The sequence below is a fragment of the Osmerus eperlanus genome, chromosome 3 (assembly GCF_963692335.1).
Source record: "Osmerus eperlanus chromosome 3, fOsmEpe2.1, whole genome shotgun sequence".
NCBI classification, from domain to species: Eukaryota; Metazoa; Chordata; class Actinopteri; order Osmeriformes; family Osmeridae; genus Osmerus; species Osmerus eperlanus.
The window spans coordinates 19,589,262-19,607,440 of NC_085020.1; the positions used below are offsets into that span (position 1 = coordinate 19,589,262).

An 18,179-nucleotide genomic window follows, 5' to 3' on the forward strand; every position below is an offset into this window, starting at 1 on the left:
CACTTTTAATACTTGGTTGCAAATCCTTTGCAGTCAATGACAGCCTGAAGTCTGGAACCCATAGACATCACCAGACGCTGGGTTTCGTCCCTGGTGATGCTCTGCCAGGCCTCTACTGCAACTGTCTTCAGTTCCTGCTTGTTCTTGGGGCATTTTCCCTTCAGTTTTGTCTTTAGCAAGTGAAATGCATGCTCAATTGGATTTAGGTCAGGTGATTGACTTGGCCATTGCAGAACATTCCACTTCTTTGCCTTAAAAAACTTTGGTTGCTTTCACAGTATGCTTCGGGTCATTGTCCATCTGCACTGTGAAGCGCCGTCCTATGAGTTCTGAAGCATTTGGCTGAATCTGAGCAGATAATATTGCCAGAAACACTTCAGAATTCATCCTACTGCTTTTGTCAGCAGTCACATCATCGATAAATATGCTGGGACAGTAACTCTTCGCTGCTTAAGGACGAGTCAGACCGGCTGGTCTGACTTGCAGTTTGGATATACTCTGTTCTGAGGTCACATTCCCTTGGAGACCCTGCCCCTGTTCCCCCCCTTTCACACCTGCATTCCCTTGGAGACCCTGCCCCACCTTTCCCCATACATCATCGACCCTGGCCTGGTCTGCCTCACCCCTTCTCCTGGAGACACGACCCCCCCTTCCTGGGAGGCGCAGCTCCCATCTCCCTGCACGCCATCAGGACCTTGGGGCGATCTACTCCCTTCCCTGGAGCCCCCCCCTCCCTTGGATTACCTCAGACCTGTGGGTCTTGTCTGCCCCCCTCCCTGAGTAGACCTGTGGGTCTTCTCCGCCCCCTCCCTCTCCGAACATCACCAGATCCTTGGACTGGCCACCACGAACGCCCTGGACATTTAATTGGACAACCACATTCCCACCCCACGGTCTTCTGACCAATCGCCTGTCACAGTCCTCCCTTTCTGGGGGATACAAGACCTGTCTCCCGAGGACAGGGAGACAGATCTTGGTGTGGGCAGAACTCTCTCTGATCTCTGTCACAACCACTTTCTCAACGAAGGCCTTCGTTTGTTCTATTCTGAGACTCTGTTTCTGTGAGACTGCTGTTGCATCATCGATTGATTCATTGTATTAGACTACGAACATCCTGGTGTGTTGTTTTCATTGTGTATCTTGTGATTGCATCATTACTTATATTAAACTACAAATAACTTGGTCCGATATTTAACCGTGTATGATTCTCCACTACCCAGTTACACCATCCTTAACAGTTGCAGCAGTTAGTCTTTCAGCTAAAGTTGCTAAATCCGCAACGGGACTGAGTTCGAATAGCTTCGGCAACTTTTTATAGTACAAAATCGCTGTCAATCAAAAGGAGATGCAGTCTTTCGACAGACCCTCCAATAATCACGCCGGCATCCATGCCAGCCCACTCCTCCATTCACCCCCAGAGAAGCTGAGCGGTGGTTTATATATGGTGGTTTATACGGGACATTATCGCAGCATTTATCCAATGACCGTATAGTTTCGAAGCACTGAAAACAAAGTTCAAAGCAGCCCAAGTTCATGGAAGCTGGGAACAGGGAAATGCACTGTGAGGCTACGGGAATGTATGAAAAGGAAATCAGTCAGTCGATCCGGACCGACCTGCTAATATATGTAGCCAGGGGCGCCGTATAGGGGGGAAAAGTTAGGACGATTCAAAAAAAAAAAATAGGCAAAAGGTAATATAAAATTATATTATATAAACCATCATCGAGTATATAATACATTAAAAATATAATAATACAATGAATGATCTCTTTGTTTTTACTTGTGTTTGGCAATAAAGGTTAAATATTCCTATTGACCAAAAAGTAAACATCCATATTGACCGACCATCCCCCTGTATCTGCATGAAATGGTTTGATCCTGCCTTAGCGCACTTATCGGCAGTGTTGCCAGGTCTGCGGTTTTCCCGCGGAATTGGGCTACATTTGAAGTGTTCCCGCGGGTTTAATTTTTTGTCCGCTGGTTCGGGTAGACCTATTTTGCATGCAAATTACATGAATATCTTTAAATAAAAATCCATATTTTAAATGAAATTATTTATACCCAAATCCTACCAAACTGACTCCAGATCAGCACTTACACACATTGACATGGGACAAGCCCTCATACACACATGCACTGTGCTTGTGCTGAACCTCCTTGAAACAAGCTATTCTAAGTAACAACGTTGTCACCGGCAGTATTGGATAGAATAGCCATTGAAACAGTACCATCTGCTAAATGAAAATGCCCCCAAAAAACTTAAATAAGCTTGACATTTATTTAGGGGGAAATGGCTAATTCAAAAGAAGTTTGCTGGAAGCGATCATTGTCAGTAACAATGCCAAATACGACCATTTGATCTTAGACTAGAGCCCTGCACGGTGGAGAAGCTGGCCTCGGTACAGTAAATTGTGCTAAGCTAGCCTAGCTGCTGTTGCTAGCCAAACTTAAGGGGATTGTTTGAATGTGCCGGACATGAAAAAAGTTTCTTTTGACATCAAGTTTAGGCTGTGGAATTGAAGACAGCGACACACCACACAAGCTTGAGTTTAAATACATTATTTAATGTGAAATTACTTACTGTACATGCAAGTCTTGAATTACTTAAATGTATGATGCTGCCAGTAGCCTACTGTGCGCAACAGACTTACTACATCTATGCATGTTGTAGTTATGCGACGTTGCTAACGTGTGCTGACGTTGTGACGTTGGGCTGATTCCCTTTGGTGACAAAAAGGGGAGGGGGGGGGTGCAATTTTTTGCTTTTTTTTTCTCCAAATTTTTTTACATTTTAGGGGAAGCAGAGCTTCCCTTGCAGTCTTAAAGAAATCGCCACTGAAACGCACCCCCTGCACCTGCGGTAAAATCGCCTGAGTACAGGTATACTATTTTAATGACAAATATAAGGTAAGGCTATGAATATGGGAATTTTCATGTTTCAGACTTGCAGGTATTAAAATTCAATGACACAAATTACACAATTCTCTTTTCCATCCATCATATCTTCCTGTCAGGGTGTGAGGAGGGGTAGGACCCAAATGCACGAGAGATGCGAGGCATGGTCGAAACAAGGGTTTTAATTCTCAAAAACGGGGAACAGATAGGGCACTCACAGGGACAGGTATGGTAAGGACAAGACAAAGACTGGACACAAAACAGAAACCTAAATACACAGAACCAAACGACACACAGGTGGACACTAACGCTAACGAGAACAGGTGAAGACAATGACAGGGAAACACTAGGACAGGGCAAAAAACTGAAACCAGGGGGGGCACGGCTGTGGCCGTGACAGTACCCCCCTCTCAAGGGACGTCACCTGACGTCCCACAAGGCCGGAGCAGGTCCGGGGGTCGGCCCGGAGGCAGGGCAGAGGGCCGGGGCAGGTCCGGGGATCGACCCGGAGGCAGGGCAGAGGGTCGGGGCAGGTCCGGAGGTCGACCCGTAGGCAGGGCAGAGGGCCGGCGCAGGTCCGGGGACCGGCCTGGAGGCTGGGCAGAGGGTCGGGGCAGGTCCAGGGGTCGACCCGGAGGCAGGGCAGAAGGCCGGCGGCCCGGAGGCCGGAGCAGGTCAAGGGAACCACCCGGGGGCAGGACGGGCACAGGGGACGGGCACAGGGGACAGGAGGCGCCTGGGAGCGCGGACGAGGGGGCGCCTGGGAGCGCGGACGAGGGGGCGCGGACGAGGGGGCACCTGGGAGCGCGGACGAGGGGGCGCCTGGGAGCGCGGACGAGGGGGCGCCTGGGAGCGCGGACGAGGGGGAAGGCTGCGGCCAGGAGTCCTCGGGCGGAGGAGGCGGCCAGCAGTACTCGGGCGGAGGAGGCGGCGGCCAGAAGTTCTCGGGCGGAGGAGGCGGCCAGAAGTCCTCGGGCGGAGGAGGCGGCGGCCAGGAGTCCTCGGGCGGAGGAGGCGGCGGCCAGGAGTCCTCGGGCGGAGGAGGCTGCGGCCAGCAATCCTCGGGCGGAGGAGGTGGCCAGACGTCCTCTGGCGGAGGAGGCGGTGGCCGGGGCACAGGGCAGGACCGAGGCTGGGGCACAGGGCAGGAACGAGGCTGGGGTACAGGGCAGGACCGAGGCTGGGGTACAGGGCAGGACCGAGGCTGGGGTACAGGGCAGGAACGAGGCTGGGGCACAGGGCAAGAACGAGGCTGGGGCACAGGGCAAGAACGAGGCTGGGGCACAGGGCAGGACCGAGGCTGGGGCACAGGGCAGGACCGAGGCTGGGAACAGGGCAGGACCGAGGCTGGGGCACAGGGCAAGACCGAGGCTGGGGCACAGGGCAGGAACGAGGCTGGGGCACAGGGCAGGAACGAGGAACAGCCTCGGTGGTCTGGGTGCTGGGCGGCGCAACCTTGTTCGTCCGGGCGCAGGGCGGCACAACCTCAGAATGAGGCAGGGGCACAAGGCAGGATCGAGGCAGGGGCCCAGGGCAGTACCGAGGCTGGAGTACAGGGCAGGAACGGGGCTGGGTACCAGCGGCAGGCGGCCAAGACTCCACGGCAGGAACAGCCTCGGTGGTCTGGTTGCTGGGCGGCACAACCTTGTTCGTCCGGGCGCAGGGCGGCACAACCTCAGGACGAGGCAGGGGCACAGGGCAGGATCGAGGCAGGGGCCCAGGGCAGGACCGAGGCTGGAGTCGGTGTTCCGGCTGGGGCTGGAACCAGGACTTGGGGTGGGCCTTGAGCTGCAGGCTTCGGGGTCCACCAAAGGCCAGGCGGGTCCCTAGGAAAGGGTTCAGGGAACTCTCTGCTGGGTCCATTTGTGGTCTTGTCCTTCTGTCAGGGTGTGAGGAGTGGTAGGACCCAAATGCACGAGAGATGCGAGGCATGGTCGAAACAAGGGTTTTAATTCTCAAGAACGGGGAACAGATAGGGCACTCACAGGGACAGGTATGGTAAGGACAAGACAAAGACTGGACACAAAACAGAAACCTAAATACACAGAACCAAACGACACACAGGTGGACACAATAACGGGGGGGGGGGGCCGTGACACTTCCTCTGTCAATTGTTTTCAACATAGGCCTAATTATGGGAACAGACCTCCATGATGTAAGCACATTTCAACTTGAGCAAGGCTGTGAAATGAATCATGATAGAATAAAATTCAACATTGTGGTCTTAAAATGTCTTTGTTTTCTTAAAGAGAGGCAAACCACATTTGAACGTCAAAATTATGGATTTCATACAACATTCAACCCCAAAATCAATGCTACAACTTTGCAGTGTTTGTTCTATGACATACTTCCGAGTGTTGAATAAAGTTTCTTCATATTGACCGAACCTTATATTTTGATGCCATTAACAAATCTATCTTTTCCTTTTCAAACATGATGGAAGTATTTGGTTACGAATTTGAGTCAGTGTAATACCATACATGACAGGGTTGACTATTGGAGGAACTATAATCATTTCTGTTGACAAGAAATTCTGAAGACTTTGTGATAAATCTGAGGAGCCATATCGCATATACATGACATCAAATAGAGCAGAAATGACGACGTTGAATAATGCCATTAAATGTGGAACACAAGTTCTCATGAACTTTCCTCTGTTCTCCAAGGACACCAAACATGATCTGATCAACTGTACATAAGTGAAAACAATGAAAATGCTGAGAATAACATAAAACATTATTGTCACATTAGCAACTACATTGATTGGTGTGGTTGAAGTCATCCAACTGGTCGGAGCACAGGACAGCTTAGCAATCAACCAAGGAGCACAATATAGTTTCTGTATGTGTGAGCCACACAACTTCAACAAGGAAATAAATATAATAATAGTAGATATAAGTCCTAAAGGAACAAGCCAGGAGAAGGTGAGTAACTGAGCAACCCTCTGCCTGGTCATAACAGAGTGATACTCCAGTGGTCTACAGATTGCTACATACCTGTCATATGCCATCACTGATAACAGACAAATATCAATGCACACAGTGGAGTATATTACTAAAATTTGAATCATGCATCCTGTATAAGAGATGACCTGGTGATGAGACAATAGATCCAAAAGGAATTTGGGGTAAAATCCTGCAGTTCCAAAAAGTCCATTTACGCACAAACTACACAGGAAAATATACATTGGCTCATGGAGGTTTCTATTCATGATAATGGTCACAATGAGAGCAACATTTACTATACAAATCATGCAGTAAAACAGTAAAGTGAGACAGAAGAACGTTAGTTTGTAACCCAATATCTCATTGAACCCAGACAGAGTAAACTCTATTAGAGATGTCACATTTTCCATTCCAAGGGAACACCAAACTATCTGTAAAATAAAATATACCTTGTCGTCTCTGTCACTGTTACGAACCTTGATATTCTTATTTACAATAAATAATATGACTAAATAAGATATCTCAAGCTAAATTAAACATTACATACAATAGAAAGGTCGCTTTCTAGAAATACACTATAGTGTCCATACAGTATAGTGCATATTAAGTCTGCTGTGTAGTTCCATCAAATGTTCTCCCCCTTGTGAAGGTCAGTGTCTCTTTCTCATCGTATAAACACATGAGCAGGTTGTTCTGGGAATCAAGGTGTCCAATCAGTGATTTCCATTTAGATTATTAAGTTCAATGAGCTGTTTAGCATGACATAGCCTAAAGATGATGTGTTTGTACTCTGCTGTCCCTGCAGATGTGTTGCTAGACAGAGAGATCTATGGGGGAACAGGCCCCTACTCATTATACGTACAGTTCAGGGAGGTACGTTTTATATCAGCTTTGGTAGGGACATTAATAATTATTGCCCATTTTAATTTTTTTTATGTAATATAATACGTTGGACTAATATAATACGTTGGACTAACGTTGGATACGTTATTATTATGTTTGAGTCAAAATAAGATGATCAGTTGGATTATTGTATAAAAACTTTCTTTAGTTTCATAATGTTTTCTTAGCCTACATTGATTCTGACTTATGTGCTGACACCTGGACTTTTGTGTGTGCGCTGCAGTGGCTATTATGGCAAGCACCGAAGAGCGCATGGATATGTAATTCTGCGGTCACGCATCAGTTTGTGTTTTTGGTTAAACTGCCCCAGTAAAAAGGGTCTGTCCCTGCTTTATGGGCCGGTCGTTGGCCAATTAAAAAAATATATATATCTTTTTTTGTTGCTAATTTTAATGGAACATGTTTTTTGTCATGTCTTGATATACTTGCAGTGTTGAGTGAGAGATATTAATGTCCTGCCACTCTGTTAATAAAAGATTAACAAAACATGTATTTGGATGTTTTTATTTTTTTAACTGACACATTGACCCCAAATGTTATTACATGCAAACTGTTTCTACTACACTGATGCTTTGCAGTTTAGAAAAAACTAACGAATAATAGCCTTTATACCATGGTCTGGGTGAATATTCGATTCTGATTGGCTGCAGGGGTGTCCGTTATCGGGTGATAACGAACACCTACTACGTAATTGCAGCAAAACTGTCTTTTCACCGTTCTAAATTATTGCGCTGCCTACATAGTATCATGAGCCTGTACAAAGTGTCTGAAATAAGTAACCATAACAACAGGGACGGAGTCAAAGCCTCCATTTACAATTTTTAAAGACTTTAACAAGCTAACTTGTATTTACAACAATGAGTGACTTCAATATTTATTTTAACCTATTTGAAAAATGTTACTTTTCTAAATGTAGTGTGTCAGTGTTACGTAACCGCTCATCTCACATCCCATTCGCTATTCACCTCGCTAGTTAATCTACTGCAGACAGGCTGCGGCCAACACGACAGTAGCAGCAACTCTACACATGGCCAATTATTTTCTTCTTAAAAATCTTGATTTAATTTGGGGACAATGACATGGCTCGATAGCTGGCTAGTCATGTTGTTAAACATACTGTCAAATTATAATTACTGTTTGGAGAAAATGTCAACTTTGATGCGGTCATCTCACATCCATTTGCTATTCAACTCGCTCCACAGGCTGCGGCCCTACTGTAGTCTAGTACTAGTATGGCCGATACTTTGTTCGTGAAAATCTTGATATTGATTTTGGGACAGTGACATGGCTGGTTAGCTAGCAAATTCTTATTGTCAAACATACTGTAAAATTATATTTACTGTTTGTCAACCGTACACAATGGTATTGCCTCTGAATCTTGCTAGCACAACGTTAGCTTTCGGGCTAATAGCTCAGCCAAGGGAAAGCCGGTGTTGGTTCAATGAGCTGAGCGGTCTATAAAATATCAGAGTTGGCTAACGTTAAAAAACGTTAGATTTCTTTTGCAAAACGCCTGAAAACATAAATTAATGTTTGTAAAAAAAAAAATTGTTGGCAAGTGACCATGGTATAAGCGGGATAATGCCCAACGAGGTGTCCAATATCACATGAAAATGGCGACGCATTCGAACAAGTGAAGCATTTCTATATGGATACTTATTGTAACAGCAATAATGGAATCGTCACATGGTGACTTCATTAGACTGTGAATGTCAGGCCTGCTGGGTGGCAGTCAGCAGAGAGGGAAACCAGGTACGTGTGTCTGCTGGCTGCTGCTGCAGTTCGTGAGCAATAACATTACGCGCACATTTTCAAAAGAGGAGCGAACCATGGACCAAACCATTTTTTTAAAGAAGGGTGTTATTGCTCGGAAAATAGAAACTTTTTTTTTTTGGCTTGATTTTGTGGCTTTGTTTTAACTCTGATGCATTAGTATGAGTATTAGTTAGGCCTATGCATAATAATTTAGTCATAGAAAGGGAAGCCTACATAATAGGCCACTGGGGTTTTGTGGGCCCCCCCTGGGCTGTGGGCCCCTAGAATTGTCATCACCTTTCACCCCTAAACGACGGCCCTGCAAGGGACTTAAATTACATTGGATGAACGATCTGGCTAGGTGTAGGGCAGACATGCATGAACCTAGTTGTATCCCATACAGGAAAGTGCTTATGATACAGGTTGGTAAAAGGATAAACCCTCGGCCCTGGTCATCAGAATGGCTTCAAACACCAAATGTGAGACTGCATCATGGCAGACCAACTGGACCAAGTGTTGCCTCTGTCAAACAGAGAACAGCGAATGCCTAACATCTCCACTTGAAAATCCTGCCCGAAGGGTAAAGGATGGATACAGCCTCTTAGGGAGGAATATTCCTCTATTTCATGCAGTAAATGCACTACCGATCAAGATGGACCCACAAAGGCTTGATGACGGCAGTGGGATAGAGGCAACCCTGAGGTAAAATCAAGCACAGTACCATGCTAGTTGTAGGCTTCTGTTCATCAACACTTAGTTACAAAGGGCAGAAAAGAAAACGTCTCCTGCGATGGATGAGAACAGCAGCAGCGGCAGCAGCAAAATACCACGGACAATGTCAGACCCCAAACGGATAGAATGTTTCATATGTGAGGAGGAGGTAGATCTCGATGACTTTAGACAAGCTATGACCATTAAACTGAACAAGAGAGTCAAGAAGTGTGCAAAGACTCTCAATGATGGAAAGCTGCTTGCCAAACTGAGTGCTGGAGATGTGGTGGTGCAGGAACTGAAGTACCACAGTGCATGCTTGGCTGGTCTCTACAACTGAGAACAAGCTCATCTACGTCTACGTCTGCGAGTGTTGTAATGAGCGGGAATGCTGAAGAAACACATGCTAGTTATGAATATGTTCTAGGTAGAATAGAATACAAATAGGTTGATACTTATCAGAAGAGGTGATCCGCCTCGTCGGCCGTCCTCGGTGGACTCCCGCAAGTAGACTCCCTGTCTTTGTTCGACCAAGTCTTAATGCACCGAGGCTGCCAGACGAGGCTGCCTCTGCAGTGCTAGCCGCCTTAAATATGCTAAAGGCGCAGCTGACAATGGCCCTAATTGTGTAAACAAAGCCAGGGTCTCACGCGGCGGAGAGTACCCTGAAGGTCGACCTCTAGCTTACCCTCTGTCCTTGAGACAAAGTTTTAGCTAAACACAAATGAATGAAACAAACTCTGGTTACTTACAGTCAAGATGGCAGTCACGAAGTACACTCAGTAAGACACTATTCAAACATCATGGACGTGATGTCCTACTGGCCATTAAGAAGGGTGTAGGGTCAATTATTGCACAAGCAAGCACATATGGAGAAGCCTTTCATCTTGCAAAGGCTGCTGGAATGATAAGACGTGAAATGCTTCAACACAAATCACAGTGGAATGGCACATTCCATGATGGGTGCCTAGAAGATGCTGTACCGTCATCACTGCTTCAGTTTGTTTGCATGATTGAACATGGAGCAGACATCAAGTCACAACTCCAACATGGAGCCTCAAAGTCTGACCTTGCTATGGCTCAGCTCTTACAGTACAACTGTTTTGCCAAATACAAGGCCGGATCTCACGTCCACAGACATTCCAAGGACCGGGAGACACTATTTTTTTGTGTACATGGGCATGTCTGTGTTTGCAAAAACAAGGAAGAGGAAGCTCATAGACATGCTCCATGACAATGGACTCAGCATCACCTATGATAGAGTCTTAGAAATCTCAGCCCAGCTTGGAGAAGCTGTTGTAGCGCAGTACGTGGATGATGATAATAATAATAATAAGACTTTATTTATAAAGCACATTTCATACAAGAATTGCAGCTCAATGTGCTTTACATAAAATCAATAAAAAACAAACAATAATAATAAAAACAATTGTGATAAAAGTAATACAAATAAAAAAATAAAAAATAAATACAATAAAATGTAACACAACAAAATACAAGCCGCAGTCTTTGCGGGAATCAAAAGTCCATATAAGCCGCAGTCTTTGCGGTGTCTCGAGTCCGTCTTAGACTCGAGCTGCCTTTGCAGTTTCCAAAACATATAACAACCCAGACTAGCCGCAATCTATCTGCGGTCTCTCTAATCCGTCTTGGACTCAAGCTGCTTTTGCAGTTTCCAAAACATATAACAAACCGGACTAGCCGCAATCTATCTGCGGTCTCTCAAATCCGTCTTAGACTCGAGCTGCCTTTGCAGTTTCCAAAACATATAACAAACCAGACTAGCCGCAATCTATCTGCGGTCTCTCGAATCCCATTATGGAGTTGTCTGTCCACCAGTGTTGAGGAAACAAGTGTTCACAACGTCCGCGGTTGACAACATCGACCACAACCAACAGCGACTACAGCTCAAGAACCCCAAACCTCCAGCTGTGCCAAGCAAATTATACCAAGCACTACACTCAATCCAGTCACACCTGAAGGAAGAGTACAAGTGGCTACAAGAGGTGTCTGTCACTGAGAGTGTGGGTGATACTCTCAGTATCACATGGGCAGCCCACCATGCAGCACAGAAGAGGAGCCAGCCTTTTGAAGTGAGAATGACATCATTGTTGCCTTTGATACGAGACCAGGCTCACTCGGTTGCAACAATCAAACATGCCATGGGGAAGATTCGAGATACAGTGGCTTTCCTCAACCCAGGGTAGACCCCGGTCATAGCTGCTGACCAACCACTGTTTGCACTAGCAAAACAAATTCAGTGGCAGTGGCCTGAGTATGGAGTGGACACATTTGTTATCATGTTTGGGGGACTTCACATAGAGAAGGCTGCTCTTGGTTCCCTTGGAAAACTACTGGAACAGAGTGGCTGGACCAGTGCTATTGCTGAAGTAGGGGTGGCCTCGTCCGGTACAGCTGAGTCATTCCTGACTGTGTCAAGTATCACCAGGACAAGATTGGCCACGGGTGTACACTGCGATTTACTACATTTGTGGAATTGCTTTTACATTTGTGGAACGCGATGACAGACATAAAACTGCCTTTACAACGGGTGATAGCTTATATCAGTTTAAGGTTATGCCTATGGGTCTTAAGAATAGTCCACCAACGTTCCAAAGACTGATGGAACTGGTCCTCAGAGGACTACATTGGACGAAGTGTGTAGTTTATTTAGATGACATAATCTGCATGGGAAAAGACTTTGAGGATCATATGGCAAATCTCACAGAGATTTTGACCAGGTTTAGAGAAGCAGGTCTCAAGCTCAACCCTAAAAAATGTTTTAGTTTTGTCAAGCATCTGTGAAGTACATGGCTCACATTGTGTCAAAGGAGGGTTTGGCTCTTGACCCAGCTCATAGTCAGCGCGTTAGAGATTGGCCAACACCTAGGTCTCCCACTGAGGTACGAACTTTTCTGGGATTGTGTAGTTTTTATTGGCGATTTGTTCCAAACTATGCTGTTAAAGCTCAACCCTTACACAGACTGACTCATAAGGATGTCCTCTTTGAATGGACAGATGACTGCTCAGTGGCATTTCAGCAGCTGAAAGATGCTCTGACTTCGCCTCCTGTCATGGCGTTTCCAAACTTTGATCAGCCATTGAGCACAGATGCATCTTATCTGGCAATTGGTGCTGTTTTGTCCCAAATCCAACGTGTTGTGGCATATGCTAGCCATGTACTGTCTCCTACAGAAAGAAAATGGTCCACTTACGATAAAGAATTATGGGCAATAGTTTGGTCGTTTCTGCATTTTCGTCATTACTTGAGCAACTGCCCTTTTACAATCGTGACGGATCACAAACCTCTTGTTGGTCTTAGAAAATTAAAGTTTGACATTGGTCCCAAAGGACGTATAGGTCGGTGGACTATGGACCTAGACCCGTATGAATGGGTTATTGTACATAAGGAAGGACGGAAACACACTAATGCAGACGCTATGTCTAGAATTCCTGTGGATTTATCTAAACCACTGGACGCTCTTACAAAGACAGTGGCTATACAAACTGAAGAGTTAACTGACATCTCTCGGACAGGCGTTGTTTCTGGAGTCAGTCATTTGGACAGTCGTACTAGTTTGCAGCCTCTAAGTTGCTTGACTCCGGGTGGTAATGACACAAACATTGAGTCTACTGTAAACCCTTTGCAGGTTTCTCTGAGTAGTGAGGGAAAGGACATTTCACAGTCCCAGAAAAGATCCTCATCTCTCACAGGTTTTTAAGTGGCTTCAGAACAAAAAGAGACCTAATCTTAGACAGGTTACAGGGAAATGAAGACAAGTCTGGTGGCAGTTTCCCCACCTGGTGTTACGTGGTGACGTGCTATGTCGTACTGCTCACCTAGCTCCAGGTCAACCTGAAATGTACCAAGTAGTGATTCCTGAGGCTGTTGTCCAAGACACTTTGCATTGCTTACATGGTGATCCTTGTGCCGGACACTATAGTGCAGAGCGCACACTTAAACAAGCTCGGAGTTGGGGTTTTTGGCCAGGAATGAGAAGTGCAATTGAACAATATCCTGAGTCATGTGAAGCTTGTGAATCTAGGAGGAAGCCGGTTCCTGAACGACGGGCACCTCTTCAGTCTATTAGTGCTGATAGGCCTTTTCAGCTTGTGTGCACTGATATTACCGAAATGCCTGTTACTTCTGGAGGAAATAGGTATGTGTTGGTAGTACATGATAATTTCACTAAATATGTTAATGCATATTCCATGGTAGATCAGAAGGCCAGCACAGTAGCACAGCTGTTCTGCGAACAGTATATACCCGAGCATGGGGTTCCAGAGGAAATATTGTCAGATCAGGGCCGTCAGTATGAGTCGGAGATCATACATGACATTTGTCAAAGACTTCAAATAAAAAAGAAAAGGACCACCCCGTATCATCTACGTGGTAATGGAATGGTAGAACGATTCAATAGGACGCTGAAAGATCAGTTGTCCAAAGTTCTTTTCAACAAGGATGGTGAATGGGACCAGTATTTGTCGGCAGTTGTACTATCATTTAATGCTACACCTCATTCTAGCAGTGGTTACTCTCCATTTTTCCTAGCTCATGGTAGGGAGCCTCGTTTGCCTGTACACATACAGATTGATTCCCCTATGGAAGTTAATTTGGAGACCCCTCAGAACTATGGCTCTATGGTTGAGCGCATGGAAACTATGTTTAGAGAGGTGCTTAGTAATGGGATGGATCAGAAACTCAAACGGGAATATTACTTTAACAGGTATGCAAAGTTTCTGCCTTTTAAAGTTGGAGACATGGTGTGGATGAATGATCCGACCACACTAAGAAAGAAGTTAGAGCCCAAATGGAAAGGGCCATATCGTATCATTTCTGTGGACATGGATGGTATAATTTACTCAGTGTTAAACTTAAGGGATGAAAAAGCAGGACTCAAAGTTGTGCACTATGATCGTTAAAAGCCGTATAGATCCAGCTGGAATATTCAAACTAACCAGTCCACCGGTAATGGTCAGAATGGAGAGGAAGAGGTACCCGAAGCAAGACCAACATATACATCTTTATCAGGATCTCTTCCTTTGACGGCACAAGTACCTGAGGCTGCAGAGAATAGCACTCCAACCCTGATGGCTCGTCCCTACATCCGTAGGCCATCAGGACGCATACCTCCTGTTCAGCAGCCGATACAACAGCCATCTCAAGGGCTGGAAGGTGGATCTTCTGTAGTGGGAGAGCCCTCGTCAACTGAGGGGGTAGTAACTCGTTCAGGGCGGATTAGCAAAAGGCCTAGGAAGTTTATATGACCTGTTATATAGCATAGTTGCTGTTTTGCTTAAAAAAAAACAATAAAAAAACATGTACAGGTTACACTGATACTTAAGTGGTAAGCATTGTTTGTTACACAATGTTGTGTTCTTCTTATAATATGGCACGCACATTAGTGGCCAGAGAAAGGCAATATATATATGCAAGAATGATAATATATATTTCTATACTTTTTTTCTATTATTTGAAATGAGGACATTTCTTTTTCTCAGGGGGGGAATAGTGTGAGATTTACTTTTCTGTTTAATATTTTGTACAATTAGAGTTTTAAATATTGTATTTTATTTTACACATATGTGGAAGTGACGTATTAAGTTGAGGTTGATTAGAGACATGCGCAGAAGAGAGCGCGGGTAGAATCGTATCTGTGTCAAATGTTAACAAATTTGGCTCGGCTAATAAATTAAGTCTGTACAGCTTTATTTTGTGTGCCTGCATCATCTTTCTAACCTACGTTGAAGACTGGATTATTAATAAGCTTTCTTTAACCCCTCTTACACTAATAGCATAGATTTTCGTAAAGTTCACATTATATATCTGCTTCTTGATCGGACTTGTACCCCATTCTGCCAGTTTTCTAACTCCACTGCAATGCCCAGGTGGAACCCCTGAACCCTAGTTCACTTGATACACAGTAGCCTATGTAATAAAACTTTACTCATAATGTAATTGAATAATGTGATTTAATGTTTTCAAACCTGTTGAAAAAAACAAATGACTCTACTATTGTTTGTTAATTTCAGTTCTTAAAAAATGGAATAACAATTCATTAAGGCTTAGCATCTAAAGTCTCAGAAACATCGGTTATATAATAAGAATTCCAAAGTATGTTTTGAATAACAGGGGTGCACAATTCAACATAATAAATCTTTAAACATGTTTCATTGTAGCATCGACTCAATTAGAAAGTTCAACTTTGCAAATTTTTCTCACTCTATAGGATAATTTGATGAGTAATATTTCCTTTTGCCTTTTTCTTCCAATCTCTTCTGTGTCCTTGGGTATAAATTAGACACACTTCAACTTTTCTTCTGCAAACATGGATGCAATATTTGGTTACGAATTTGAGTCAGTGTCAGACCATAAATGAGGGGGTTAACCAATGGAGGAACAATAATCATTTCTACAGACAAGAAGTTCTGAAGACTTTGTGGTAAATCTGATGATCCGTATCGCATGTACATAACATCAAAAAGAGTAGCAATTATCACATTAAATAATGCAATGAAATGTGGGACACAAGTTCTCATGAACTTTCCTCTGTTCTCCAAGGACTTAAAACACGATCTGATTAGCCGCACATAAGTGCCAACAATAAAAATGCCAATAAATGTATAGAAGAGAATCATTATATATGCACTTATATTAGTTGGTATGGTAGAAGTCATCCAACTAGTTGCAGCACATGAGAGTTTAACAACCATCCAAGTAGCACAGTAAAGTTTCTGTATGTGGGAGCCACACAACTTCAATCTGGAAGCAAATATTAAACCAGAAGATGAAAGACCCAAAGGAGCAAGCCAGGAGAAGGTGAGTAACTGAGCGACCCTCTGCCTGGTCATAACAGAGTGATACTCCAGGGGTCTACAGATCGCTACATACCTGTCATATGCCATCACTGATAACAGACAAATGTCAATGCACACAGAAGAGTATATTACAAAAGCTTGAAACAGGCATGCCGCATAAGAGATGACCTGCGCATGAGACAGTAGATCCAGAAGGAACTTGGGATAGAATCCTGCCGTCCCAAAAAGTCCATTGATGCACAAATTACAAAGCAAGGCGTACATTGGCTCATGGAGGTTTCTATCCATGGTAATAATAACAATGACAGCAACATTTACCATAATAATAACACAGTAAAACATTAAAGTGAGACAGAAGAACGTTAGTTTGTAATCCAATATCTCATCAAACCCAGACAGAGTAAATTCTTTTACAGATGTCACATTTTCCATTATAAGGGAAAAAAAATGATCAAAAAGACATCTACTGTCCTCTCCCTCCCTTGATTGTCTTATTTACACTAAACAACACAACTAAATGAGATATACATAGATAGCTATACAGATGAATACTGTCTAACACTGAAGATTACAACAAATAAAAAATACAGAAATTACACAAAAAGTATATATGTAATTACTCTATGAGCCTGTGCTGTAACCTACAGAAGCACTCTCCTCTCTTCTCACTCCTTGCTGACTGTCAGTATACTCTCTCCCTACATGTATAAACACTAGACAACGTTGCTCTGGGATTCAAGGTGGCCAACCAATGATCTTCTTTAGATGATGTAAGTTAATAGTTAGATAACCTAATGTTTGATGCAGTCAGCTATCCCTGTTGGATTGAGCAGATTAAGAGGTGGGCTGGTCAGTGTAGAAATGGTTTTCACCTGAAGAGGTCTGTCCTTAACCACTGATCAGTTGATTACTTTATTACTTTTTCACTGTTTGGAATGCTCTGAATATAATAAACAATGTTTGATCGATACCCTGCTATATTAAGCTCATGAGAACATAACCCTTCTTTGGTTATGTCCAGGAGAGAAATATGCCTATCTATGAATTATGTTGCTTGTATCATTGATAAACTGACATTAGGTTTGCTCATGCCTTCATAAGTTAGTTCTTTGTAAGTTGCGACTAGGAAATGCCTGTGATACTAGTGTAGGTCAGAGGTCACAATATTACCAAAGTGTATAATGCCATGGAACTTTGAACGAGGAAGTAATAAAATAATCATTATCTTTAATTATTTTTAACTGATCATAGATGATTTTACCGCGGGTGCAGGGGGTGCACCCCTACTGTTGAGATGAAAACATTAAAATGTTCAAATTAATGTAAAAAAACGATTAAATGTTTTTAGAACATTTTTAAGTGATGTCAGAGTTGTATGTTCTATCATGGTTTGTTGTACTCTAATGATTAATTAAAAAAAATAAGATCCAGTATTAATTTTGAGCATGTTTTTGTCAGCAAAAAGAATCACTACCCTTTGCACCCCCAGTTTTAAAACCTAGAACCGCCTATGCTGTAGGCTATAGCTGAACACTGAATGTTCACTTGGCCCGCAAAACGTCTGTAACGTTATAGCCAAGTTTTGCGTACTTAGCAATTTTAGCTTGAGTTTGAAAGTATTCAAACCAAAATATCCCAACCCCTCACTTAAAGCCACTCCCCAAAACTCATGATAGCGCTGCCTCACTATTGACAGGAGGCAGACAGACAAGTAGGCTGTCCAGTCATTGCATTCGGTCCTTAAAGTACGGTGGCCGACGTGCAAACGGCTGCAAATTAAGAAAACACATGCAAATAGACAAAACACAAGCAAATTAAGAAAACATCTTCATGAATTTGACAACACATGCGCAGCATTCAGCAAACGCGCTGCAAATACACACAACACAACCAAATACATAAACGCGCTGCAAATACATAAACGCGTTGCAAAAACGAAAGCACGCAAACCAAAAACGCTGCAAATACATAAACGTGTTGCAAAAACGAAAGCACGCAAACCAAAAACGCTGCATCCAGTTTTCACAAGGGAAGTTGACCAGGCCTCTAGGGGGAGCGCTAAGTGGAACAGCTTGATTTTTGGCCCCACGGAGCTAAAGAGAGAGAGCATATGAGAAGTGAATATGAGAATGAAGACGCTGAAATGCTGTC

At 44.0% G+C, this 18,179-nt stretch overlaps 2 protein-coding genes across 2 annotated transcripts; both read right to left on the minus strand.

Annotated features, from left to right (window-relative positions):
- Nucleotides 1–5,308: 5,308 nt before the first annotated feature.
- Nucleotides 5,309–6,250, minus strand: LOC134017018 (olfactory receptor 10J5-like). Its single transcript, XM_062456264.1, has one exon. The coding sequence runs from the start codon at nucleotides 6,248–6,250 to the stop codon at nucleotides 5,309–5,311; it is 942 nt and encodes a 313-aa protein (XP_062312248.1).
- A 9,268-nt stretch (nucleotides 6,251–15,518) lies between these two features.
- LOC134016919 (olfactory receptor 10J5-like) lies at nucleotides 15,519–16,481 on the minus strand. Its single transcript, XM_062456163.1, has one exon. It carries the CDS (start codon nucleotides 16,458–16,460, stop codon nucleotides 15,519–15,521), a length of 942 nt encoding a protein of 313 aa, XP_062312147.1. The 5' UTR covers nucleotides 16,461–16,481.
- Nucleotides 16,482–18,179: the final 1,698 nt, after the last annotated feature.

Excerpts from the sequence above, each read along its gene's own strand:
- LOC134016919 (XM_062456163.1), bottom strand. The coding sequence starts at position 16,460 with ATGGAAAATGTGACATCTGTAAAAGAATTTACTCTGTCTGGGTTTGAT.
- LOC134017018 (XM_062456264.1), bottom strand. The coding sequence starts at position 6,250 with ATGGAAAATGTGACATCTCTAATAGAGTTTACTCTGTCTGGGTTCAAT.